Below are 26,672 nucleotides of genomic sequence, written 5' to 3' on the forward strand. Positions count from 1 at the left end.
CTTTCTAGGATGTTGAAATTGAACAAAGCTTTAGTGTTTGCATAGGACACTAACATAAAATATCAGTTGCTTCCCGTTAGTCCAGATAAATTCGCACTTTTTGATGCATGTTACATTGCTCTGCACTCATTTGCCTATCTGCCTGAAGTAATGCCTACTGTGGAGTCTTCTCTTTGTCTATGCGGTCCACATTGTTGTTCTAATGTTGGATTGCTTTGCACTAATTTGACTTCTTGCATTAAGTAATGCTTTCTGTGGACTTTTTATCTTTGCTTATGTTGTTCACAGTTTGGGCCTCATTACGAGGTATGCCGGTAGCCATGCCGCTATTGGTGGCATGGCTGCCGGCAAAACCGCATCCGTGTCCTCGGAATGAGGATTTACCGGACCATTCCGAGTTCGGATGGCCCGGTAATTCCTCACTCGAGGACACGGACACGGTTCATCCCCATTCCCATTTCATCCCCCATAGGGCGGAATGGGAGAGGGAGTAAACAATGGGCCGATTACGAGATGGCCCGTTGTTTGCTCCCTCTTCCCCTCGCGGGACCCGGTATGCACGCCTGGTTTTCCCAGGCGTGCTTAATGTGTCCCGCGAGGGGACCTCGTAATGTGGCGGAACGGTTTGAACGGCGCGGAAGCCTTTTACGGCGCCGTTTAACCCGTTCCGCAAGGGTCGTAATGAGGCCCTTTCTCTTTTACAAAGTAATTTGGATACTTGTGCAGAGGGAACAAGCTATGCCACCCTCTTGTCAAATGAATTAAGGTCTATTACTGACTACAGATAGATTTCTGCTCTCAGAAAGTCTACAATAATAATAGAAATAGTTTCAGCAAACTGAAAAGCTGATGTACATTACCAATATTGAGTGTATGTTTGTACCTAGAACGTTAGTACATTATATGGCCAAAATTAGTATTGTCTATTAATGTTCTTTATCACAATTGACCGAATTTGCATTTAAATACATTGCAATTATTAAATACCACAGGCAGGACGCCCCCCCCCCCACTTGTTTGTATCTATTGATAGCCCACAGTCCTGTCCCTCTATTGGGCCATCCCTCCCGTTACACTAGCAAGGGAAGGGAGAGCATAAACGAGCGGCGGGAGGGCGATGAGGGCTTGTGGGCAAGAGTATGCCTATGATACGATCAGTCAAGCTCCAGGCTCGTCCGTGATGCTGAAAACACCAGATGGACTAACAACAGGGCAAAGTCACTCTGCCTCCTCTTGCAGGTGCAATTCCTCAGCGTATTAAGGTGAAGAGTGCGCCCTTGTATGAAACATACTGGATGATTCAGGAACTACTGTACACTGCTGTTCTTTACACGTATTCCCTGAGTTAATACTTTGGACCGACTCATCGTCTAACGAAAACTTGTTTACTGCAGTATACTCTGACGAGCGGTTGGGCCTGGGATATGAGATACATAACTATGGCCAAAAATAAAGTAAAAAAAATGGGCACACAGAACAAGATGGATCAATACATGGGGACCCATTCAACTTCTGCAAAAGCCACCATATCCATGGATGATACGCATAGCAACCTGCATCCTTCTACCACACTTTTGCTCATGGATGTGATGAAGGTCATCACTGATTCATGGACATCCATGGAAAGCAAGATGGACAGCATCAGTACGGACATAAACCTGTTGCCTCATGGTCTCCTCAAATCATTGCCAGAATGGGGGAAGCGAAAAAGGTGTACCTCTGATTCGGAAGACGCCCTTCACACACTTGAGTGGCACGTTTCTCTTAGGTCAAGGAAGGGGAAGACGCTCAATGACAGAATTGAGGAGACTGAGAGTCAATCCTGCAGAAGTTAAATCTGAATATTGGGGCTCCCTGAAAAATCAGAAGGACCCAGCATGGAACTGTTTCTTGAGAAGTGGCTTGTTGATATAATGAAACCAAGAAGATTCTCGAATTTCTTCTCCATAGAGATTGCCAGGTTCTTAAAGCTTAACATTTTGAAGAAGATGTTGCCATTTCCACCCCCTGAGTCTTGAGCAAAGGTAGTTGCAGCCTTGATTATTGGGTCTATGGATTACTGCAATCGAATCTATCTTGGCTAACCAGCTTTTTTGGTCCAAAGACTGCAGCTCCTTCAGAATGCTTCAGTCTGCCTGGCTCTTAGAGCTAGTTGAATGTCCCACTCCCAAGATCTTCTTTGACAATTGCACTGGCTTCCTGTGCATAGTCGCATTGAGTTTAAGACTATGTATTACTCATCAGGCCTTTTATCAGTTGGGTGCTGACTATTTGCAGAAAAAAAGGTATTGCTTACACTCCCTCAAGGCGGCTCTGGTTGGAGTCTCAGAAATGTTTGATGGTTTCTCACTTCAAAGAGAAAATGTGGGTGGCTGTGTTTTCTCCACCCTTGTGCCTGGTATGTGGAACTCACTATCAAATCATCTGCAAAGCATTAATGATCATTTAGCATTTTGGAAAAGCTCTCAAGACATATCATTTCTATTTTCTGGCATTGCTCTGTAGATTTTCGGAGTGGACTCTCCCACAGGCAGTTTCTTAGTGCCTAGATGCCTTCTGCCCATAGTGTTGCACTTTATAAATGCTATTGCATTACATAACATTACATAGAGCGGGCCCAACAAACACCAAGCAGCCTGCCAATACGGGAGGCCCCACCAGTGGACTCAAGCTGCTGAATTATCGCGAATGCAACATGATTCTAGATATGACGTGCAACAAGAGTCCTGTAACATACGATGGAGCAAGAATCGCCTTTTCTCCGGATTATACCAGAGCAGTCCATAGAGCACGCCAATCGTTTGATGCGGTTACAAAGAAGCTACAAGCCTTTGTGGAGAAATACACCCTCTTCTTTCTGGCACAACTGAATCTCTATATGAACAAATGCCCCTCTTTACGGTCCCTCAGGAAGCATGGACTTGGATGGATTTACACGTGGAGACTGGGGAAGGGCTCCTACACCGGAAGGCCAATACTCCTACCAAGCCTGATCCTAAATATCCTTCAAAAAGCCAAACTAAACAATAGACATTTATCGCTGCAATGCGTGTGGTGGATGTTTGGTGATCATTCCACACGCAAGTCAAGGATTTCTCCTTTCACTCAGGAGTGCGTAAATCCATACCAAGGATAGACTATTTTTTCGTCCCGCAACATGAGACACACAGACTTATATCGGCCAGATTCCTGTTTAGGGGAATCAATGACCACTCACCGTTACTGATTGAGAGCAGAGGAATTACTCCTTTGACAAAGACACACTGGTGTCTTAGTAACTTATCTGGAGTCCCTGAAATAACTGATATAGAAGAATACTTTTCAATGAATACACCGCTGGTTGATAATCTCTTGGCACTTTTCCCTTCCCCCCTCCCCTGCGTTATCTCAATGTCACTTGGCCTAGTAAGATTGTTGTCTCTGTCCTCCCTCTGTTCCCCCTCCCTTGCCTCGTCGCACATTGAAACACTTGTGTATAGGCGCGTTATAAATGTCATATCATTTCATAATCCAGTGATGGTATGGGAAGGCTATAAAACAGTTGTTCATGGTCAATCAATTTTAATGCTTTTGGCATGACATAGAACCCGGATGAGACTTATGGCAGAAACAGAAGCCGACCTAATGAGGCTGGAAGAGGAGTTCCTTACCAACTGTTCAAATGATACTAATAGACTCCTGCTTAAGACTAGGGAGAAATACCACAACCATGTCCTCAATAATGCACTCCAGGCTGACTGGGCCAAAATAAGCAGCCTCTACAAAGTAGGGGATAATGGCATGGCTTGAAAAACGGGATGAGGAATCTCGGTATGTCAGAGAACTGGATGATGAGAAGGGGGAAGAGTACCTGATGATATGGAGATGGCCGATGAAACCTCACAACACTATGAAACACTTTACCGGGCACTGCATGCTCCATTTGATCCCTGCAAACTTTGACATGATGAAATAGTGGTTATTCCCTAGAAAAATAAACCCAATACTCACTGCTCCTTGTATAGACCTATTTTGCTCATTAATGGAGAAGCCATGATCCTGGCCAAGGTCCTGGCAAATCGACTATTAAAGGTCATCCCTTCTGTGATTTAACCTGATCACTGTGGGTTTGTACCTAACAGGTCCACTCAAATTATTATTAGGCAGCTCCGTGTGGTGACAGATCGGGCCCCTCTCATTTGCAGTTCATTATCAATCTTCGCAATTGACTGAGAAAGCATTTGACTTAGTAATATGGGGGTTTCTTTGGATGGTAATACCGCAAATGGGTTTTGGCGACGAAATCCTACATTGGATCTAGTTGCTGTATGAGATAACAATAACAGAGGTTAGGGTAAATGAAAGATTCTCTAGAACGTTGCCTCTCGAAAGGGGGTCCCGGCAGGGATGCCCCCTCTTTCCACTCATGTTCACCCTGGTCATTGAACCTTTGTCAATCTGGCTGAAATCTAATCCATCTTGGAACAGCTTTGTGTGGCCCATGGGACATGGAGACAGAGTGGCCCTGTGGACAAATGACGTATTACTTTTCTTGGGGGGACCCAATCAATCGTGTCCTTGGGTGACACAAATCCTTCAAGAATATGGTGCAATCAGTGGACTCAGGGTGAAGTGGCATAAATCAACATTGTTTCCCATACAAGGCAGCGATCTAGTGATACCCCCAAACTGTGCTTATCAGATAGCACAAGACACATTTAAATATCTGGGCCTACAGGTGTGTAGGGACCAGATGACATTTCTTAAGCAAAACCAAGAAGCGATTACGGTTTGATTCTTGCAAGATGTTAAACACTGATCGTGTCTACCAATTACACTATTAGGTATAGCTATGCTATATAAGATGCTAATGCTGCCCAAATATATGTATGTCCTACAGACTACCCCCATTGCGATACCAAAAGCAGCATTTGATAAAGTGGATGCTATCCTTAGAGACCTTTTCTGGCGTGGATCCCAACCCTGCATTGCTTTAGCGACATTACAAAATTCTGTCTTGCGTGGCGGCATCGGGGTACCGAATATTAAGAAGTATTAATAGGTGGGTCAACTGGTGACGGCTGACTGGTTGCACAAAGACCCTCAATTACCCACATAAGGAGTGAAAGTGCATGGATGAATGGGGTTACGCCACTACAAGTCCTTTGAGGTGTCAAAGGGACGTAGGCATTACCTACTGCCTCGCAACAAATAGTAAACATTCAGAAAGAAGATCCAAGATGCATGGTAGGTGCTGGTAGGCTCACACTTTCACAACTATTATGGCATAACAACGCACTCACACAAATCGGAAATTAAAAACCTTCTCTTGTTCTGGGATCTAAAAGATAAATACGGTTTACAGATGTCCGAATTGTTCTATTATATACAACTCACTCACGCCCTGAAATACCACATACGTAATTTCCATGACACTCCATTCTTCTCTCCTTTGGAGGTGAACCTCCTACCCAAAAAATAGCAACCAAAGCTACCTCTACTTTATACCAGGCCATAATGTAGTTTACATTGCAAGAGTTGTCGAATCTGAAAACGAAATGGGAAACTGATATTGGCCCCATCGACTCGAAGGAGTGGACCAAAGCATTGATGCTCCCACGTGAAGTGGCGATATCTTCCAGGCTTCGTTTGGTCCAATTAAAGAAAAACAGAATATTGCTGTGCTATGGGGCAGTGATGTGCTGGCCAGTTACAGCAAATGGTTCTTGGATGTTGAAATCTGTATGCTACTTGAGGAATAAATCTATAACTCCCGCGGACGTCCCCTTCAGTTTCAGAAGGTATGGGACAAATGGAGAGATGCGTGAACAAAGGTTATTACCACGCTGTTGAGAACGGTTGATGATGTGTATGATGATGTGTAATAACTTAATAGCCTGACTGCTTGTTGTACTATGTTGGTTAGAAAATGGATCTACAATGCAATGACCTTTCTATGAAAACACCAATAAAGTGGTTTAAAAAAAAGAATTGATGAATCTGCCCTATATAACATTTAAATTTACTACCATCACTAAAATAGTAATTGTCCAAGATCTCACACAATCTCTGTTCCAAAAATGCTTTCTACTTGGATGTTTCCCAATTCACCATTCTGCTTCTGTTTTGCACACTCATATTTTCTTGCCGATATATACCTTTTTATTTGATTAGATTTTTTGTTTGTTTGTTTGTTTATTTATTTGTAGCCCGCGCCGGACCCGAAGGTATCAGGGCGCGAGAACAAGAATACTTTAAGCTTTTAAGTTACGGTTACAGGGTTACATAGTCACATGGTTACATGGTACAAGTTAAGAAATACATATATATTTACTAATAAACAGTGTACAATAGAAAAGCGGAGTTCAGTTAGGTTGCGAATCAAGTGACAGATATGGCTAGTCCTTAACGGTCGTTTTCTTTGAGCCACTTGATAATGTTTAATCTAAAGTGTGGGTAAGACTGGTTAGTCCTTAGAGTAGTTGGTAGGGAGTCCCACAATTGGGCCGCTTTGACCGGGAAACTATTCCCTCCGGTTGTGGTCATTTTGAAAGGGGGACAGGTAGGCAGTATGTGTAGGCTTCTCTGATGGGTCTAGCTGTGACTCTTCTTTTGAACCTATCTGTCAGGTAGCTTGGTGCTAGGTTATTGAGGCATTTGAATGTTAAGGAGGCTGATTATGCGTACCTTTTAGTAAGCGCTTAAAGCTGCAAGGCAGCCTCTCCAAGCCCCCTTGCTGGTCAAAGCTGTACTCCTTATTCAAATTGAACACACCAGGAAAAATGAAATAACGTCTTGAAGCCCAGAGTTCATGAGAATCCAGCAAACGCATGTTCACTAAACCTCTATGAACCTGCCAAGAGAAGCAGTGACTCATGTCTAGAGGGTGCCAAAACACTAATTGGTAAACCGAGTCTGAAATCTGTCCTTTACTGGAGTTGGTCAATGGTGGTATTTTTTCCCATCATGCGTGTCCTTGACCTATGAATGTCTCACAGATTCATCGTACTAAAGAGATTCCTTTATCACTAGCCGGCCTTCAGTAGTGTCCAAAAAGTACACTCAAGCCGGGGCACTGCCGGGGCACTGCCGAGGCTCACTTGGGTGCACAGAGCATATTCTCCTGAAACCCGTTGGGTATTTCCTTTTGAAAATTAAAGAAGACACATTTTGAGAAGTTTGACGACTGAGACTCTTCTATGAATACACTTTTGTATTGGAATTACCATTTTGTTTAACAACTTTGTTGAAACTAATCTGGGCCTCATTACACGGAACACGGTAGGGGATTACCGGCACTGGTAAGGGCACCGGTGCCGGTAATCCCCTAACGCCTTACTACGAGGTGCTAGTAATCCCCTACCGCCTTACTATGAGGTCCCTTTGCGGGACCTGACCTCAACGGCCGTTAAGGAACGGGCCCGTAAAGGGACCTTGGAGGCAATTACGTTACCGCAATTTGCAGTACCGTAATTGCCGCCTTCTCCATTCCCATTGAGCCCTATGGGGGCTCAAATGTGAATGGGGAAGTGCCATGGTGAATGAGGAATTACCGCCCCCACTCATCTTGGAATGTGGCGGTAATTCCCCCATTCACCATGGCGGACTCGGTACAGTACCGGTGGCAACCATGGTGCTAATAGCGCCATGGTTACCGCCTACCTTGTAATGAGGCCCTATGTCTTATTCATACGTATTGTGTTTAATACTGACTGTTCATCCAGTATTTAGGTGTGCAGGGGACAGGGTTTCCAATTAATTTTGGAAACCATTTCTTTACTTCTTTGCTGTGTTGTAGTCTATGGGCCTCATTACGACCTTCGCGGAATGGGTTAACGGGCTCCGCTAATGGAGGCGGACCTGTTAAACCCGTTCCGCGAAATTACGAGGTCCCCTAGCGGGACCCGGTAAGGACGCCTGGTAAAACCAGGCGTCGTTACCGGGTCCCGTGAGGGGAAGAGGGAGCTAACAATGGGCCGGTCGTAATCGACCCGTTGTTAGTTCCCTCTCCCATTCCCATCTGAGCTCTATGGGGGCTCAGAAGGGAATGGGGAAGGTCCGGGCCTGGGTTCCCAGAGGGAGGAATTACCGGGCCCTCCGAACTCGGAATGGCCCGGTAATTCCCCATTCTGGGAACCCGGAATGGCCCGGTAAACTCGTAATGAGGCCCTATGTATCTGGACTGCGGTTACCACCTGCACCCAAATATCTTTCAATTGCTTCAATGAGTATGTGTAAAGCCTTTTGAAATGTGGAGTGCACTTTGACTTACTTCCATTTAATCCCTGATACAGGAGATACAGCCTGAGTTCTCAACTTGATTTCAATCCCTACTTTCAAAATAGCAAAGAAAAAGCATGGCTCACAGCTACATAACATAGCAAGGGGCTAGATACAAGCATGGTTCACTGCTACATACCATAGCAAGGGGCTAGATACAAGCATGGCGCACAGCTACATACCATAGCAAGGGGCTAGATACAAGCATGGTGCACAGCTACATACCATAGCAAGGGGCTAGATACAAGCATGGCGCACAGCTACATACCATAGCAAGGGGCTAGATACAAGAATGGTGCACAGCTACATACCATAGCAAGGGGCTAGATACAAGCATGGCTCACAGCTACATAACATAGCAAGGGGCTAGATACAAGCATGGTTCACTGCTACATACCATAACAAGGGACTAGATACAAGCATGGCGCACAGCTACATACCATAGCAAGGGGCTAGATACAAGCATGGCTTACAGCTTCATAACATAGCAATGGGTTAGATACAAGCATGGCTCGCAGCTACAAAACATAGCGAGGGGCTAGATACAAGTATGGCTAACAGCTCAATAACATAGCGAGGGGCTAGATACAAGCATGGCTCGCAGCTCCATAACATAGCGAGGGGCTTTATACATTCCATGCACGGCACATGATGTAAGAGAACATGTTGTTACCTGTCCAAACACAAAACAGTACAGAGTAACGCCCATCGCCCAGACATCCAAGGCCTTAAGGTAAAAACAAAAAGCGACATATTAGACTGCAATCCGCCGACACGTAGACCAATATAGCCATAGGCGAGATGGACGCTACCTTCCCAGAGAATAAATTCCTCGATTCCGAGAGGGTCTCTGGGGCCATGAAGGCAGGCGTGCCCACTGTGTTTGTCAAAAGGGCATCGGTGCCTTCAAACTGGTTGCTGACACCGAAATCGGCAATTTTGATGTGGCCGTCTTCGCCAACCAAGAGGTTGGAAGGCTTGATGTCGCGGTGGACGATCTTTTGGTAGTGCACTGTAGGCAGAAAAATCATGCGCGTTATCAGTTTATTGTGTAAATAAATTCAACCCCAATTAACAATACGTCTATTAAACTTGAGATCAATTTTCAAATGTTAGATTACTTATTGGGATTGATAGATGGACAGTATCTGGCATTGGGAACGGAGAGAAGTAAGCATAAAAGATTAGCACAGAATTCATCTTATGTAGAAGCGCAGCAGAGAATCTTCGTGTGCGGACAAAAACAAAGAACGGCTATGGAACAGGTGGACTGGATTGCATAAGGTGTGCCCTCACCATGCAGGGAGCCTCGTATTCAATCCTGTGCCCGCTGAAGCTGCAGCTGCGGGAAATGTGCCCATTGGTAGTGCCCACTATGCCCTGGGTTAGGAGCGACCCCCCAAAACGAAAGTATGAGTATGGTATATTTGGCAGAAAACCCCACTGGAAGGTGTTGGTGGCTCTTGGCCACAGTGTCCTTGCTATGTGGGCTGATGCTAGGAAAAATGGGTGGTAAACCGGGGCACAGAGCAGAGCCGACCATGTGGAAAGGGAAGAGCGGCTTGTGCAGATCTCCTTGTTAATGGCATGCGTGCCATTGGTGCCCCTGTGCCATTACAGCAGCAATGATATAAAGACAATTATATAGTGAATTTAAACGTGAGCGATACACTTGAGATTAGGGACAAAGTATGGTCTGAGTGTGAGAGAAGGGGGATATGATATCACGGGTGTGCCTGCGGCTACTATCTGTGTAACCGAGAAGAGGTAAGAAAACAGGACCATCTAAAGTAAGATGTTGTGAGAAGCAAAAACAGGACCATCTAAAGTGAGATGTTGTGAGAAGCAAAAACAGGACCATCTAAAGTGAGATGTTGTGAGAAGCAAAAACAGGACCATCTAAAGTAGGATGCTGTGAGAATCAGGAGCAAGGATACTATCCGACCATAAGACAAACTATAAGGATGCCGGCTCTAGGTGTGTACTATGTGATTGTCATCCAGTGAGTGAAAGACAGGGCAGACTGGGAGGCAGCAAACCAGCCCTGGTCTATTCTAGCGGAAGTGGGAAACGCAAAAAAAGGTGAGTGGAGGGAGCACGGGAGCGAGCACGACTTCAAGGATGCAATGGGAAGAATTGATGGAAGCAACAGGCATTAGGTTGTGACTTCAAGTCGCGAGCCAGAGAACTAGGATGGTCAACTTACAGTATTCAATCCCTTTAATCAAGTCGTGAAAATAGAAGCGTCCTTGGTCTTCCGTCAATGGTGTGTTTGTGGGAATTTCCATGACTGGACTACAAGAGCAACAAACAAAAAAACATAACTAGTTCCAAACCTAAATAAAATCTCCAGATGCAATAAAATAATACTTTCCACATAGCGCATTATTATTCAGCAGTGTTCCCACTAATGGACAAGGTTTTCACATCTTAGCCTGTAAGCAACCTTCAGAAATAAGTGCACACTTAATAAATGTTGAAGAAGCAAAGCCAAGTCTGTCTTTTGTTACGAGGGTCCAAGATTATTCCCATAGACGATCCCTTCAAGCAAAGAATCCAGCATGGCTTTTTTCATCATGCTTTTGGCTGCTCAACCTATTACACATTACAGATTATCCCACAATGAATTGTTCTTACTCATGGGCGGGTGAGCTTCATATATTTAAAAAAAAAAGGCAGGAGTTGAGGGTACGATGTCCTTTCATCGCCTGCCTGTTCATCCCCAGGCTTTTCAAAGTGGACATTCCATCGAATGTGCTCATCAAATTTTTTAGGGGGGGTCGGAAAGGGCATATAAGGGTTTGGGCGGGTGGGCAATGGCAAAAAATAAGTGTGGGTGGGGGGTTCGGCGGGCTACCCCCCAAAAAAAAGAAAATAACGATGAGCATATTCGATGGAATGTGCACGTTAAAAAGCCTGGGGATGAACAGGCAGGCGATGAAATGACATGGAACCACGTTGAGACCCCGACCCCGAGTAGATTCAAAAGACAATCGGGGTCATTACGAGTATGGCGTTAGGGGCTTAACGGCACCGTTAAGGATGGCGGTGCTGTTAAGCCCCTACTGCCAAATTCCGAGGTCCCTTAGCGGGTCTCAGCAGGAACGGCTGGTCTGACCACCTGTTCTCTGCGGTTTCCGTTAAGGGACCTTGGAGCTAATAACGAGCCCGCAATTTGCGGGCCCGTTATTGACACCTTCCCCATTCCCATTGAGCCCTATGGGGGCTGAAATGGGAATGGGGAATAGTTACTGAATGGGGACTTACCGGGTCCTCCAAGGTCGGAATGTCCTGATAAGTCCCCATTCAGGGACACCGGACCCGGACCCGGGTTTGGAGGCAGCCATGATGCTAATAGCTCCAAATCTCGGAATGACCCCCAATGAGTCCTACTTAACAACAGAACTATAAAGAAATACTTGTTTCTCATAATTGTTTCCCGATTGGGGTTCAATTAGTCTAAACCAACAGGACAACTTTTCAACGTAATATAAATGATTGGTATATACGTTATGAAAAGACTGACCGTCTACAGTCCAGATTCTGGTCTCAATGCATTGTTTGACTCATGTAGTCTTGGTTTTGCAATGTGCCTGCCGATTTGCCTAAATAATGCTTTGCTCTAAACATTAGCTGTATTTGTTTTAGACCTTTCTAATTTTCTTTCCTTTCATTCCTCCTATTCTTGATTCTAACTTTAGGCTCTTTGATTTACTTTTGCCCATTTTCATTGTATGCATTTAGAAATTGTTATTTTAGAATCCTTTTTGACTTTGTTATTTAAAAATAAAATACGTGAAACCTTTCTTTACATGTACGCTAAGTATCCAGCATAGAGTGTTTCAGCTCCTACATTTTTGAGAACATACACGAGGATATACTATCACGTGTTATTCTAACACAGGGTGATGGCTCTCCGCTGCGCAGAGAGCCACTGCAAGGACGCCATACTAGGTGTTAATTATACGCACCTAGTCAAGGGTGATCCCTTTCCAGTTATCCTATATTGAGACAGTGACCTGTTCCACTGTTAAAGCACAAGCTTCTTTCCTGTTGGGACTCACTCTCCTGTTTCATTACCTGTTCTATGCCCCAGTCCCAGACAGAGTAGGGATTTACCCTTCAGTTTATAAGGCGTTGAGAAGATGGCAGACTAAACCAGACACTAAAGTCTAAATGAGCAACATCTGTAAGGCAAATGGCACCCCAAGAAGACCTCAATGTTACAGCATCCAGCTGTAAAAAATCAGAGATAACCGCTGTGGGGGAAACCCAGAGAAGCGGTGGGTAACTTACAAGGAATCAACGTCACCTCCCTTTAATCCACCCCCAGGTTTAGAACCGATTGCACCGTGAACAGGGAGACTGATGTTAGTAGCTGCTGATGCCAGATCAGGAACTCAGACTGTGGTGGGAGTCCAGACACATCCTTGCAAGTGAGGGGTGATCTATCGAACAGACCTGTCGCTGACAGCATGGCCCCTGGGGGGGGACCCACATCTGAACTTCCCATCTGGCGGGTATCTGCAGCTGGCCCTGTAATACTAAAACAGACCCTTTTAAACAGCGTTATGATAACCCATCGAGGTGGAAGTACTTCAGCGATAGTGGAGGGTACCGCCAGAACTTTAGATGCCACTCTTGCTTATCTTGAGTGATACTAACGTATCACACAAGAGCATTCCTAATGAGTCAGAGATGCTGAAACAACATCAGGTCGGGAGGATAGCTCAGAGGCAACATGCTCGCCTTGGAAGCAAGGCAATGCGGAGCAACACGGGTCTGTGCGTAGAAACCACTGGGTATTAAGTGCATAAATAACCAATTACAATTACAATCACAAAAGCATAAAGTAGGAGAAAATAAACAAAGACATTTGAATCAGGTTTCAAGAAACAATAGCTCTTGGAAACACTTGGTAAACCATGTTCTCTGTATTTGCCAACAAGTAATTAATAGGGAATATGAGCGGAACCCTAATATACCTAGTGTGTATGTATGAAGTATTTCTCTTGTCCTGAAGCCCGTAATGCATTTGTATTTCGACTGAAGTTTCTTTGTGTACGTATTCTTCATGCACTTTTGCTCAATGTGTTTTTCACTGAATTGTTAAAAGAAATATATGTTGCGTGTGTCGGGGGTGGGGTAGAGGCAAGGGATGGTAGAAGGAGGGAGGCTGATGGTGTGGGGGGACAAAGGTCAGCTATTTTTATTATCCTAGAAGGGACATGATTTGGAATATATCAGTCCTTCAGATTATGATGTGTGGGACAAGGTTAGGACAACATAAGAACTTTGTTATCCTACAAGGGAGAGGATTAGGACTATGTTAAGCTTTTAGGATATGCCACAAGGGACATGGGTAGGAATATCTCACTCCTTTACATTATCCTTCAAGGGACAAGGGCTAGATGGATTATCCAACAAGAGAAAAAGGGTTGGAATAATTAACTTGTTTCCATCATCCAGCAAGTGACAGGTCTGTCTTCCCTTTAGATTATCCAGTAGGAGACAAGGTGGGGAACATATCACTCCTTTACATTATCTAACTAGAAAAAGGTTAGGAATAGCTCAACCTTTCCAATGTGGGTTAATGTAAAGAGGTAAGATATATAGCACTCCTTTACTTCATTGCACAAGAGACAAAGTTAGGAATATGTCACTCCGTTATATTATCCAGAAAGGCACACCATAAGGAATGTACCACTCATTCACATTATCCCACAACTTAAAAGCTAAGAATATACTAGGAATTCTGTTGTAGAGGGTGCACTCCTCTTTCAATAAAAACCTTTGTTTGGGATTTCACTTTTAGTTTTTGAATTTTTCAGGGGGAGATAGGAAGTACCATAAAAAATTCAAGATGGATCCGGTAACATGGTAATTATGATTGGACAAATGTTGACCGGGAATATAATTGCATTATTTGTCATTTATTACAGTACTGAAAAGGAAGATAATCTGACAATCTATGGACAAAAGGTTAGCGATGAAAGATAGCGGAGTCTTAATAATCCGGAATGCAAAAGTATTTTAACTGAAATATATTCATGTTATTCGACAGAAAGACAGATCAGAATCTCCTGAAGAAGGGCGATGAGACCCGAAAAGCCAAGAGCAGTAGTGACGCAAAGAAAAACACTACTAATACATTTCTAGAGATCTGTTGAATATAAAAGGTCTATTTATAAATCTGAGAAATTGAATTTTCTTTTAATTTTTCAAAATCTGAATATATAATTAATGAGATTTTGTGAATAACAAACATATGAATGTATAACTATGATTATGGAATGACACATTAGAAATGTATCAGTTTGAAGAACAGGAATTATAAGTTTGTTTTATACATACATTATAAATTAATCAATTTGAAGAATACAAATTACAAGTTTAATTCACAAGTCATATGAGTTAAGATGTTATTATCAAACAAATTGTAAGAAAGGACACAGACCCCATATCATCTGCTACCTGTATATTCTATGTGTTCACTACTGTTGTGTTACCTATGCAAGCTAAGTACTCTGTAACAGTGCCACGGTGCCCCAGGGCCGTTGTGCACTTTATAAATGCAAGTAAATAAAAATAAAAAATAAAAATAGGAGTGCGTTTGGGCTCCCCTGGAGAATTTATAGGGAAGATTGAAGAAAAAATGAAAAATTAAATTGGTTTCTTATATTGCACTTCATGCAAGACACCAGCCTCTAAGCGCAGTACCAGGACTGGGGACCAAACTGGTGCTGTTCAGTATCATCAAGACCAGAGCATTGCCCCTGAGCTATCTATCCTTCCCAGTTAGGAACGTTAGGGATACAGCTATCCTGAATTATACTACAAGGGACAATGTGAGAGTTGCACTGCAATTACCATTTTGATCCTAAATTCCAATAGGACTACTCAATCACCAGAATAATATAGCTAAATCTCTCCAATCAATGTGGGATGTAAAATACTTTTAAACCCCTTGCCCAATGGAGTATATAAGTACTGTCAGGAGGACAGTGCAGGATGCACAGAAATCTGAACAGGAGAATTGTTCACCTCACAGTCCTTCATTGATATACAGGTCCAACAACTGGAACAAAAAAGAAACTAAGCATTGAGTATTTCACACTGGTGTGATCTTGTCTCACCTCCCGAGGGGTGTTGTTTGTTTCCCAGGGGTTCCCAACCCCTTTCTTCTGAACTTGTTCCTCACAGGTGAGCGACCACTCCCATCAGCAGCACAGTCTCCTGAACCAGCTGTTGTTACAGCTACATGCTCTACATTGGGATGAGGGTGGTTGAATGGTTTGTCATCCTCCTCTAACTCTTTGCTCTTCCTCTGCTCTGAGATCTGCTTTCCATTAGGTCTCGAAGTTGCACCTCCAGCTTTCCTCAAACTACCTCCAGCCAACCCAGTCTCCTTGTATCTTCCTGTTCTTATTAGCTAGGGGCTCCCCCTCAAATGTTGGTACTTCCTCCTCTTCCCTTCGAGCCATCTTCTCCTTTGTTACTCCCACCTCCTACCTGTCTGTACTCTCCTCCTCTGATATAACTACCACCTCCTCCTCTGACACTGCCGCTGCCTCCTCTTCTGCTGAAACTCCTCTTCATGCACTGGATTGTCAGCCTTTAGGAAGTTGTTAATTCACAACATTGTATCTTCGATTTTGTAAAGAGCGGTTACACTTATCTCTGACAGGAAGGTTTGAGCGAGCAAGGTTGGCCCATGGCAAGCGCTAGTGGTGGGAGGAACAATGAGTATGGGCCAGGAAGGGCAAGTGTGAGTCAGAGAGGACCTCGGGGGAGGAGGGGTACATTCTGAGTCCCAGTGGGGAAGATGATCAGACCCAAAATAGAGATTAAGTGAAGGGAGAACAGGGGCAGGGTGCATGGGCTAGCTTTACCCAGCTGAGAACTCTATAAGAGAAGCTGTCAGAAGCAGGGGCGCCGAGTACGGGGGGCTCCGGGGCCCAAGCCCCCCCCCCCCCGGCAAAATCAAGTCGGGGCTGAGCCCCCCCCACGGCCGGAGAGAAGTGATGCAGCATTGATGGCCCTTTCCATCGATACTGCATCACTTCTCTCCGGCCGGGTATAATCGCGAAAATGTGCGATTATTAAGCCCTCCCCTCTAGGACTCATATTGGTGTATTTGGTCCTGGAGGGGAGGGTTTAGCGCGCAGCGTTATTCAAACTGTGGAGGGCGCCCCTCTGGTGGGCCGCAGCCTCATGCCCAGGGGGGGGGATGCGCATCCACAGTTTGAAAGAAGAAAAAAAAGAGGATAAATGACCAAAGGGTCGGGCTGTTGCTTCGTTAACAAGCAGCAGCCCGATCCACGGCCCCTGCCACACATGCTAAGTGCGACAGGGGCCGGGCCTTTGTGAGGTCTCAGGCTCCATTAGGAGCCTATTAATGAAGACAAAAGAAAAAGCACACACCTTCTTTTGCCTTGATGATGGTCATCTCGGCAAAAGAAGGTGTGTGCTTTTTTTTGTCTTCATGAATAGGCTCCTAATGGAGCCTGAGGCCCCACAAAGGCCAGGCCTCTGTCGCACTATGGGTGGTGGCAGCAGGGTCGGATTGGCCCCTAGCCGGCCAAAATCGTCCCTGGGGAGTAAGGGCTGGTTTCAGGCCATGCTTGGGCCGGTTTAAAAAAAAATAAAACGGAAAAATTCATTTTTTTGAAATTCATTTTTTCATTTTTTATTCTTCAAAAACCTTTCATCATTCTTGGGTCGATATAAGTACCAACACAGGTTGGGTGATATTGTATGCATATTTGTTCTATAAAAAAGAGCTTAAGGGTAAGTGCTATACAATAACATATTATCATGTGGCCTTGGACGTCTGCTTGGAGTCACAGTATTTTGACAATATGGATCTATACACACAGATATTAATGATACGTATGGTGATCCATTCTTGTATGAAATGTATATCACCATAGTGAAATCATAACCATATTTTTCGTAGTGTAGTTTACTTAGGAACAATGCTATTTGTTGCCACGTCCTATTTTGTCAAGGGGTAAAGGTTGTGTTTCATCGCTTCCCGGGATGTCACTTTGGTGTGTTTTACAAATTAAGCACTTGGTATACACATACAGTTGCAATTAAATGTTCATTAAAAAAGTATGCCCTCAAGAGTATGCTATCACAGAGAAACGGGGACCCCAATGCCAGTTCAACTACCCACTCCCAGGTGTGCTACTGAACAGGTAGATGTAAGTCGAGAGCCAACCAACCTCTTTCTCCTATCTGTGCTACTGTACCATACAAATTAGAGGGAATCGCTCTCCTGCAGCCTCTCTCCCAGTCATCGATTCTTGATGATTTACTGGTGCAGTCACAAAAAAAAGATTTTTTGTGGGTTCATTTTGTTTACAAAAGTAGCGCATTACTAAAACCCCCTGGCTGCCAGTTCATTGTCTTTGGAGCGTCCCAGGCTCCCTACCCCCTGAGAGCCACCAACCTTGGGTGCTGTTTTATAACAAATGAAAGACGCAGACAGAACAATAACTGTGTGAGTCAACTGAGAGATGAATGCACTCATGCTCCATTCAGAGAGAGGCTTTGAAAATGTAGCTCTGACAAATCAGAGAATCAGGGGGGCAAAGAAGCACTGCACATCTCTGCTCCCTTTTCATGGGTTTATGGTTGTCACCTGAAAGGTTGCCAGCAGCTAACCTGCCATCCTGTCCCAAGTCCATGCCTTGTGTGCTATATTCCCTGGTCAACCAAACACTGTGAACTCATCGGTCGCATAAGACCCACAGAAATATTTTTACCGCCCGTCCTGAACGTTTCTTGCATTAGTGCTATTAACGCGTGCAGCTCCAAGGTATAATATTAACAACCAGTGTTTGTGGGTAAAGGGCCGGCATAAAATCTCTATTTCAGAGCCAGAGTCAAATGATAAGGTGCTTGTGGCAGTATGGAGTTCCAGGCCTCTGCTTGGACGCCGGGTTCTGCAACCTTTAGCTCTGCAGATGTGTTGGACTACAATTCTCATCAGCCCCAGCCAGCATAGTCAATGGTGATGGATCATAGGAGTTGTAGTCCAAAACATCTGGAGAGCCACATGTTTATGACCCCTGGCTTTAAGGAACAGGAAGTAAAATAATCCATGAAAGTAACAGGAGTATGATGTTCCTGGATCTACATGGGTAGAATAAAAGTAGACTAGAAGAACAGCCTGGGGGCATCAAGTTTATGTAGGATGGAATGGTGGGCGTCTGAGTCACCTGAGGAGACAGGGGTATCTTACAGGTCTGAAACCTGGAAATCCACTTTACAATAAAAGACAATTGGAGAGAGGTGATGTCTCTGTGTGGCCTGTAAATCTGCCGAGATACCACCAAACTGTACTACCATTACTGCCACTTGGTCTGGCGGTATTACTGCTGGATTGCAAGTGGTGGTAGGCAATGTTAGTCCCCATTAATTGGAGTCCATAGGACTCCATGGTGGATTTCAGCAGTATTACCCCCATAATCCCAAAATTCTCTGTAATTTTATGCAAATCTGCATTTTATTTTTATAAGGTTATTTTACTCACTGAATGCTGATCAAGTGTTTTAAGTCTGGACTTTATTAACTGGGTGCTTGTATTGCAGCACAAGCACTCTTTACAATCTAAACTAGAGGTGTGTTTACAATGCTGATTGTTCCAAAATACATCTCCTTTGGGTCAGGTGGCCCCCTTTAAACTGTACACAATGATACATTGTCTGGTTGACATACTATGTGATTTGTGTACTTTATAAAGGAAACTAAGTCCAGAAGAACTCACCACCCCAGAAACTCCCAATCCCACCTTTGGGGGCATTCCTGTGGACATGGGAACACAGATGAAAGATGAATAGAATGAATAAAAAAGTATTTGCCTTCAAGAGGAAGCTATACCTTTTCAAAAGAACAGTTGGAGCTGGGCAAGCCACCTAGAAACATTAAGGTCCAGCTTTGATGAATACTTCCCTGAAGAAAATGCTGGCATTAATGACTGGGTGATGCAGACTTTTCTGGCAGAGGAGGTGGTGCATCATCCATTTGATGCCCAGGAAGAGCTGATTGAGGTTCAGTCGGACACTACTCTGCAATCTGAATTTAGGAACATTGCAGTGGGTGAATTTTGACTGAAGGTAATCCTGGAGTATCCTACATTTGCATGGTCTGCTATACAGTCGCTCTTACCCTTTGGGTCTTACTACTTGTGCGAAATAAGCTTTTCAGCATTGGCTTTTTTACTGACTCCTTCTTTTTTTTGAATAAGGGGTGTTTCAAATGAATGTTGAAAACCCGGAAAGTGGGAGTTTTTAAAACATGGAGACAACCATGGCTACAACATTTAGACGCGAGTGCTTCCATCAGTCCCAAACATCACCTGGGTGCAGGGTGAGCCTGGGTAACTGCTTTTTAACATTGTACACTACTTTACCAGAATTTCTGGTAAACTACAATGTTAAAAGCAGTTAACACTCTTCCCCCTAAGTCTGAAACCACACTTGATTGCATTATACTTCAGCCAGGATTGCATTATACTTCAGCAGCACATCTGATGTGTCCACTGAAAGGTTTAAGATTAAGCTACATCCCTAACTCTATCTGGTTACCCAGAGGTAACATCTTAGCAAATTTCACTTGTGGCTGGCTAATCTACAGCAGCACTATTGTAAGTTTGAATTGTTGATGTTTTACTGAACTATTGCACCACACACGTCTTGCTTGGTAGTTTTTAATAGGGAAACGTCTTTACTTCTCGTTTCCCTTGAATTGGGAACTTTTTTTTTTGGTGGTGGTGGTGGTGGTGGTACTCCACCTTGCAGCTGTACCTTCTGTTTAGCAAGCATTTCATTCTCCCATCCTAGTTGTGTTGCTGGACGATTATAGAGCGGTGGAGTAGGGGCGGTGATGTCTTACTGGAATGCAACTCGAAGGCTTAAATCTCCTTCTTTCTTGACTTTAGTATATGCAGTGCATGCTAGCCAATGTTTCCACTGTTCTGCGCTGCGCGCGCCAACACACGCCCCCCCCCGCGCGCCGTTGCACCAAGTTGGCGACTACATGCAAATTTGCGGTCATATAACTGCCAGTGATGTCAGTTCATGTATTTGGGCCCCCCCGGGAAATTCATAAATCGGCTCCCCTGGTCAGAAGGATGCTGGGAACACAGACAGAACACCCCTCTGACACTGTATAGAGAATCCTGGTCAATAAAAAAACAATGCAACTGTCAAAGAAGGGTTATGGAGCTCCTATAGAAACCACAATGAACTACAGGCTATAGGTTGCGAGAAAAAAAACCTAAGAAACCCACAACAAGGGGAGACGGCTTTAGACAGTCTCTGATGCGTCACCTTTCCCGGTTGGGGCTGTTTACTTTTCAACTTGTGCAATAAAGTTCCTGGTTGTACATTACTCTTGTATCAAGCCTTGTTGTGGTGCATCCTATCTATGTCATGTGACAGTCACGTAGCACAAGTCAGTGGCAGGCAACTGCAAAGATGGAATATACACCCATAGAGAATAATGGAGGCCAGTTGGACTCCAAAGCATGTATGTTATGTCCCACAATCAAACTCTAAATCAAGGAACACACAACCCCACGTAAGGGAGAACCTTTGGGGACGTTGTTCATCAGGGATTAGATCCCCAAGCCGTAGGTGCAGCGGTTACTCTCTGTGTTAAGGTATACCACCAGACTGGACTTCAGGATTCCAACAATGAAGGACCTCTCCTTCAGCATCCACAACGAGGCGGGGCCTCAAGGATGCAGCATACAAAAGATGCAGTTGAAGAGACCATGCCAAGGGTCAGCAGGCATGGTGCAGTGGTAGAGATGGCCATACGCTCAAAGCAGGCACCTCTCTTCGATGAGACCAGCAGCAGCGATGCAATTAGGTCCACATCCCACGGTGAGGATGTCTGCACGATTTCCAGCCAGAAAGCTAAATGGTTCCCAGACTGGCTAGGCCTACCAGTCCAAGAGACGGAAGTTGTGCGATGCAGTAGATGTTGTGGAAGATAACACTTAGCCAATGCAAGTTTCAGTAAAAGTCCTCTGATGTCCCTCTTTAGCCTCTTCTTCCTTGGACTCTTGACTCCAGCGGTTGACTGTTGAAGGGCTCCAAATGCCCTCCTGATATGGGAAATCCTGGGCTGTGAGGAACCCCAGCCCACCAATAGCAGGACCTGTACCATTCAAACAGGAAGTAGCTGGATGGGCAGCTCCCTCAGCACTACCCATGACCATGACAGCAGTCTGTCTCGAATGTGTTTTTGGAGCAAACAGACAATCTACCCAGGTTCAACCATTTCACTCATACTGAGCAGTTCCCCGGCTTCTTGCAAGAAGCTAATGAGCCTGTCTGACGATATATATGGCCCTTTCTGACCCGGCACGGCAGAAGGTAAACAAGGCCAAAACAATTAAGGGAGGGCTTTAAACACGAGGTTTGGCCATTTTATGGTAAAAATATATGGGGAACGGTAGTACACCTAAAAAAGAGTACAAGAGGTACAACTTCCAGAAGCCTGTCAGCGCTGTACAGAGAAGTGTAAGAAATACTCTAAAAAGAAAACTAAGGGGAAACCATTTTTCCCTGAAGTTCTCTCCCTGGGGAGCTAGCACTGCTACACAGAATGAATTCAATGGGAACTGTCATTCGCCTGCACTGCTAGCAATAAGGAATGACCCGTGCCCCCAAAAACAAGCGAATTAAGACAAGGAGTGTGGGTGAAAAAGACCTCACTCCCAGAAATCAGTTCAGGATCACAGAGTGTATCTACAGATATGCCGGGTCCCTTTGATGTAGATGGGAAAGCCACAAAAGAAATGACTGCCTAACAGGGTCAAAGGCTTTGTGATGTCATTACAGTCAAAGGTTATGTTATGGCATTTCCTATTATGCCACCTGGGGTTTGGGGGGGGGGGTCAAAGGATATGTGATATTACCTTCGCTACCACTATGATTCGGGTGAAATGACACTATTTATTTATTTATTGTTCACTTGTTCAGCGCTTCTTCACTAGTGGCCACTGAGTGTGATTTAACCCTGCAGTAAACATGTAGTGTTTGATCGTAGTGCAATAAAGTAACTGTGCAAAGTTCTTCCGTCTACATAAAACTGAATTATCTTTAGCATGCAAGCACTGGTGGAGGCGGAAGGAGACAGCCACCATTGGTAAAACGCCCAGCAGAGAAAACTGACGAGCACCAGAGAGGAACGGTGATGAAATACAAGATGGCGGCCTGAGTTTTTATGCTCCCAGCTACAACCCTGTTTTGGTATGTTCCACTTCTGTTAAGCTGGTCTAGCACAAATATTTCCAAGTTGATGCTAGAAAAAGGGGAGCAAAGCGTGGGTGGTAGGATATGGGAGCAACAATAGTATGAGCCCTCTAAGAATTAAATTGGTACCTCTCTGCGGTTACAGCTTTCCACTTCGCATACGTGGAATTAATGACCGCTGACTCTGATTAAAACAGCCCTCCAAAGTTCTGGAAACTCACCAAATTCAAGTTAATCCTGAACACATGCTGCCTCATGAAGACAGAGCAGCTGTTTTCCACTTGCTGTCATGATTGGTAAATAAGCACAATGCACACTGAACAGGACTTGCTCAGAGTGCCTTGCGCTCGAGCCAATTATGAGCTCACTTGCAAAAGAATTTCGGGGTTCAGTGCTGCAGGGATTCCCAGGGGAACCAGCTGATGTTATTTACATCAGACGCATATTAGTCACTACTCAATTCAGTTACCGCAGATAAGATGAACGTGACAACGCAAAGGATGTTACCAACCTGGCTGTGGTGACTAGGTCCACTTATCTTTGATCAGGTGTGAATCCACAGCCAGTGTAGGTCCATGCTGGGTTAGATTCCCCTGGCTCTGCGTGGATCTCTGAGAATGGATCTAGAGAGATCTCTTGTCTGGGGTTGCCCTTACTTTTGAGTCCCAGGCATCCTTTGGCTCTGCTCCAGGAAGGGATTTTGTCTCAGCAAATCACCCTCCCCAGTCTCCCCTGTTGCAGGGGTTGCTTCGACACACAGGTCTGGGTCCTGGATCGCTGGGTTTTCTGTCTCGTAAGCATGGCACTCACCTGTTCTTGAGGGTCTAGTTGTGTGCTCCACACTAGGGTGCTGCTCCTGCTTCCCATCCCTAGAGTTCCCTACATATGTTTGCCTCCTCATTGCAGGGTTCGACCAGCGCAGGACAGCAGTGTAGGGAAAGCTGCCATTAGCCGGGAGCACGACCAAGGTGGACACTGTGCCTTTGAAGAATACAGCGGGCAACACTGTATCCGCGCATGCGCATTTCTATTCTATAGGAGCTTGGAATGCTCTGGGAAGATTAGTCTTCTGCCTATCAAAGGTATTTTGACTTCTCCTTTACTGGTCTGCAACCAAGCAAGTGTGCAACCTACAGGGTGTGCCATGCTCTTACTAATGGGGTCCCCTGCTACAGCACTTACGCACTAGTGGTCCCTGCCGTGGAGAGGGTGTCTGGCTCGGTCTGGTCTTGGGCAGGTCTAGCTCTGCATCCAGAGGTCTTACTCATCCACCTTGGCCTGGCGCCGCTCTCTGGTTTCCAGCTCTAAAGTCTGCATCACCGTTGTTGTGGGACACCTCCTGACTGATGACGACACTTTCATGAATACAGACACACGATTCATTTACACAATGCCAGCCATGCATGGCCGATGTACCTCTAATAAACATACAGCCCCAGCACATGTTCTTAAAGGAAAGCAGGACACTACCATTCCGCCTTTTGCAATGGCCAAGAACATAGAGGCTCATGTGTGTACCGCAGGATCTAAAGCAGCCTGCACACATGACGCATCCGTGAACTATAGCAACACACAAATACACATTTCAAAATACATTGGCAATGCACTTGGGATAAGAATACTTCTAAAAATACAGTGTCCGAATTTACAGTGTACGCCTTGTATAGGTAGGAGAAAAGTGTACCTGTTACAGGAATTATGCAGCTTAATGGCTGTTATAGATCCATAGGCTGTGTGTACCCTGCCATGTGGCAGTTGGACCTGCACCGGTCTGTGGTGCATGCAAAAGCTGCAGAATGTGTGGCCATGGGCAATGAGCACACACGTGGTGAGTGCATCCGTGACGTCATCCACGCGCACTGCCGTACCCCATGCAAACAGGTGCTAGGGAATTTGATCAACACATCAGTCAGGACACCACTGGCCCACCCGGGGATCGAACCTGTGGTGCTCCCGGTCGTCTTGCTTCAAAGGCGAGCATGTTGCCCCCGATGAAATACATAATGTGCAAGAGCAACGCCTGGCCTTCTGTGGGTTCTACTTTATGTTATGTGTGCTTCATATTTGATTCTGGAATCGCATTTACGGTCTGACCTTTGAGTTCCACGCATGGGCAATACATGTAAAAACAGCCGCACGTTTTAGTATTCTCAAAAAAAGGGAGTTCTGAAAACTCTCTCAATACTGAGTTATCTTCCTGCAGTCATGCTTTGTTGCTCGCAGGTTTTTTAAACTGATTGACCCCAGAATATCAATTACTTTTTTGTTCAACAAATTAGCTTATTCGTGTGGCATTAGGGGCCTCAAATGTATTGCTGAGGGGATTCTCCGTGACATGCATTTCAGGATAAAAAAAAGCGGCTTTACATTTTTCATTCATTTTTACCTTTAAATTATACTTAAACAGCTTACTTCGTGAGCATTTACGGCGTCCAGATTAAGCTGATTTACTCGTGCTCAAAGGATAAAACCTGCCCTGGACACGGAAGAAAACCTGCCCGCGACATCAGGCTTGGGTCCCAGAACCCTGTGCTGTTTAGAGGAACGCTTTAATGCAGAGCTGCAAGTGAAGAAAACCTGCCCGCGACATCAGGCTTCGGTCCCAGAACCATGTGCTATCAGAGGAACGCTTTAATGTAAACCTGCGAGCGAAGAAAACCGGGCCGCAACATCAGGCTTCGGTCCCAGAACCATGTGCTATTAAAGGAACGCTTTAATGCAAAGCTGCAAGTGAAGAAAACCTGCCTGCGACATCAGGTTTCGGTCCCAGAACCCTGTGCTATTAGAGGAACGCTTTAATGCAGAGCTGCAAGTGAAGAAAACCTGCCCGCGACATCAGGCTTCGGTCCCAGAACCATGTCCTATCAGAGGAACGCTTTAATGTAAACCTGCGAGCGAAGAAAACCTGCCAGCGACATCAGGCTTCGGTCCCAGAACCATGTCCTATCAGAGGAACGCTTTAATGTAAACCTGCGAGCGAAGAAAACCTGCCAGCGACATCAGGCTTCGGTCCCAGAACCATGTGCTATTAAAGGAACGCTTTAATGCAAAGCTGCAAGTGAAGAAAACCTGCCTGCGACATCAGGCTTGGGTCCCAGAACCCTGTGCTATTAGAGGAACGCTTTAATGCAGAGCTGCAAGTGAAGAAAACCTGCCCGCGACATCAGGCTTCGGTCCCAGAACCATGTCCTATCAGAGGAACGCTTTAATGTAAACCTGCGAGCGAAGAAAACCTGCCAGCGACATCAGGCTTCGGTCCCAGAACCATGTGCTATCAGAGGAACGCTTTAATGTAGAGCTGTGAGCGAAGAAAACCTGCCCGCGACCTCAGGCTTCAGTCCCAGGACCATGTGTTCTCAGATGAATGCTTTAATGTAGAACTGCGAGCGAAGAAAACCAGGCCGCGACCTCAGGTTTTGATCCCAGAACCATGTGGTATCAGAGGAACGCTTTAATCCACAGCTGCAAGTGAAGAAAACCTGCCAGCGACATCAGGCTTCGGTCCTAGAACCATGTGCTATAAGAGGAACGCTTTAATGTAGAGATGCGAGTGAAGAAAACCTGCCCGTGACATCAGGCTTCGGTCCCAGGACCATGTGCTATAAGAGGAACGTTTTAATGTAAACCTGCGAGCGAATAAAACCTGCCAGAGACATCAGGCTTCGGTCCCAGGACCGTGTGGTATCAGAGGAACGCTTTAATCCAGAGCTGCAAGTGAAGAAAACCTGCCCGCGGCATCATACTTCGGTCCCAGAACCGTGTGCTATCAGATGAATGCTTTAATGTAGAGCTGCGAGTGAAGAAATCCTGCCCGCGACATCAGGCTTTGGTCTCAGAACCATGTGCTATCAGATGAATGCTTTAATGTAGAGCTGTGAACGAAGAAAACCTGCCCGCAACATCAGGCTTCGGTCCCAGGACCATGTGCTATCAGAGGAACGCTTTAATGTAGAGATGCGAGTGAAGAAAACCTGCCCGTGACATCAGGCTTCGGTCCCAGGACCATGTGCTATAAGAGGAACGTTTTAATGTAAACCTGCGAGCGAATAAAACCTGCCAGAGACATCAGGCTTCGGTCCCAGGACCGTGTGGTATCAGAGGAACGCTTTAATCCAGAGCTGCAAGTGAAGAAAACCT

General features: G+C 45.2%; 1 protein-coding gene across 4 annotated transcripts in view; it reads right to left on the reverse strand.

The window, feature by feature from the left end:
• The window catches only part of CAMKK2 (calcium/calmodulin dependent protein kinase kinase 2), a 557,312-nt gene that overhangs the window by 69,303 nt on the left and 461,337 nt on the right, over positions 1 to 26,672 (reverse strand). For all 4 annotated transcript variants that reach the window (XM_069619567.1, XM_069619565.1, XM_069619566.1 and 1 more), the window contains 3 exons: positions 10,466 to 10,554; positions 9,072 to 9,271; positions 8,933 to 8,986 (listed from right to left, as the gene is read on the reverse strand). In XM_069619567.1, the coding sequence (XP_069475668.1) occupies positions 8,933 to 8,986; positions 9,072 to 9,271; positions 10,466 to 10,554 (343 nt within the window). The remainder of the gene's footprint in view (positions 1 to 8,932; positions 8,987 to 9,071; positions 9,272 to 10,465; positions 10,555 to 26,672) is intronic.

The sequence above is a fragment of the Ambystoma mexicanum genome, chromosome 10, assembly GCF_040938575.1.
Source record: "Ambystoma mexicanum isolate Mex_15411 chromosome 10, UKY_AmexF1_1, whole genome shotgun sequence".
Lineage (NCBI taxonomy): Eukaryota > Metazoa > Chordata > Amphibia > Caudata > Ambystomatidae > Ambystoma > Ambystoma mexicanum.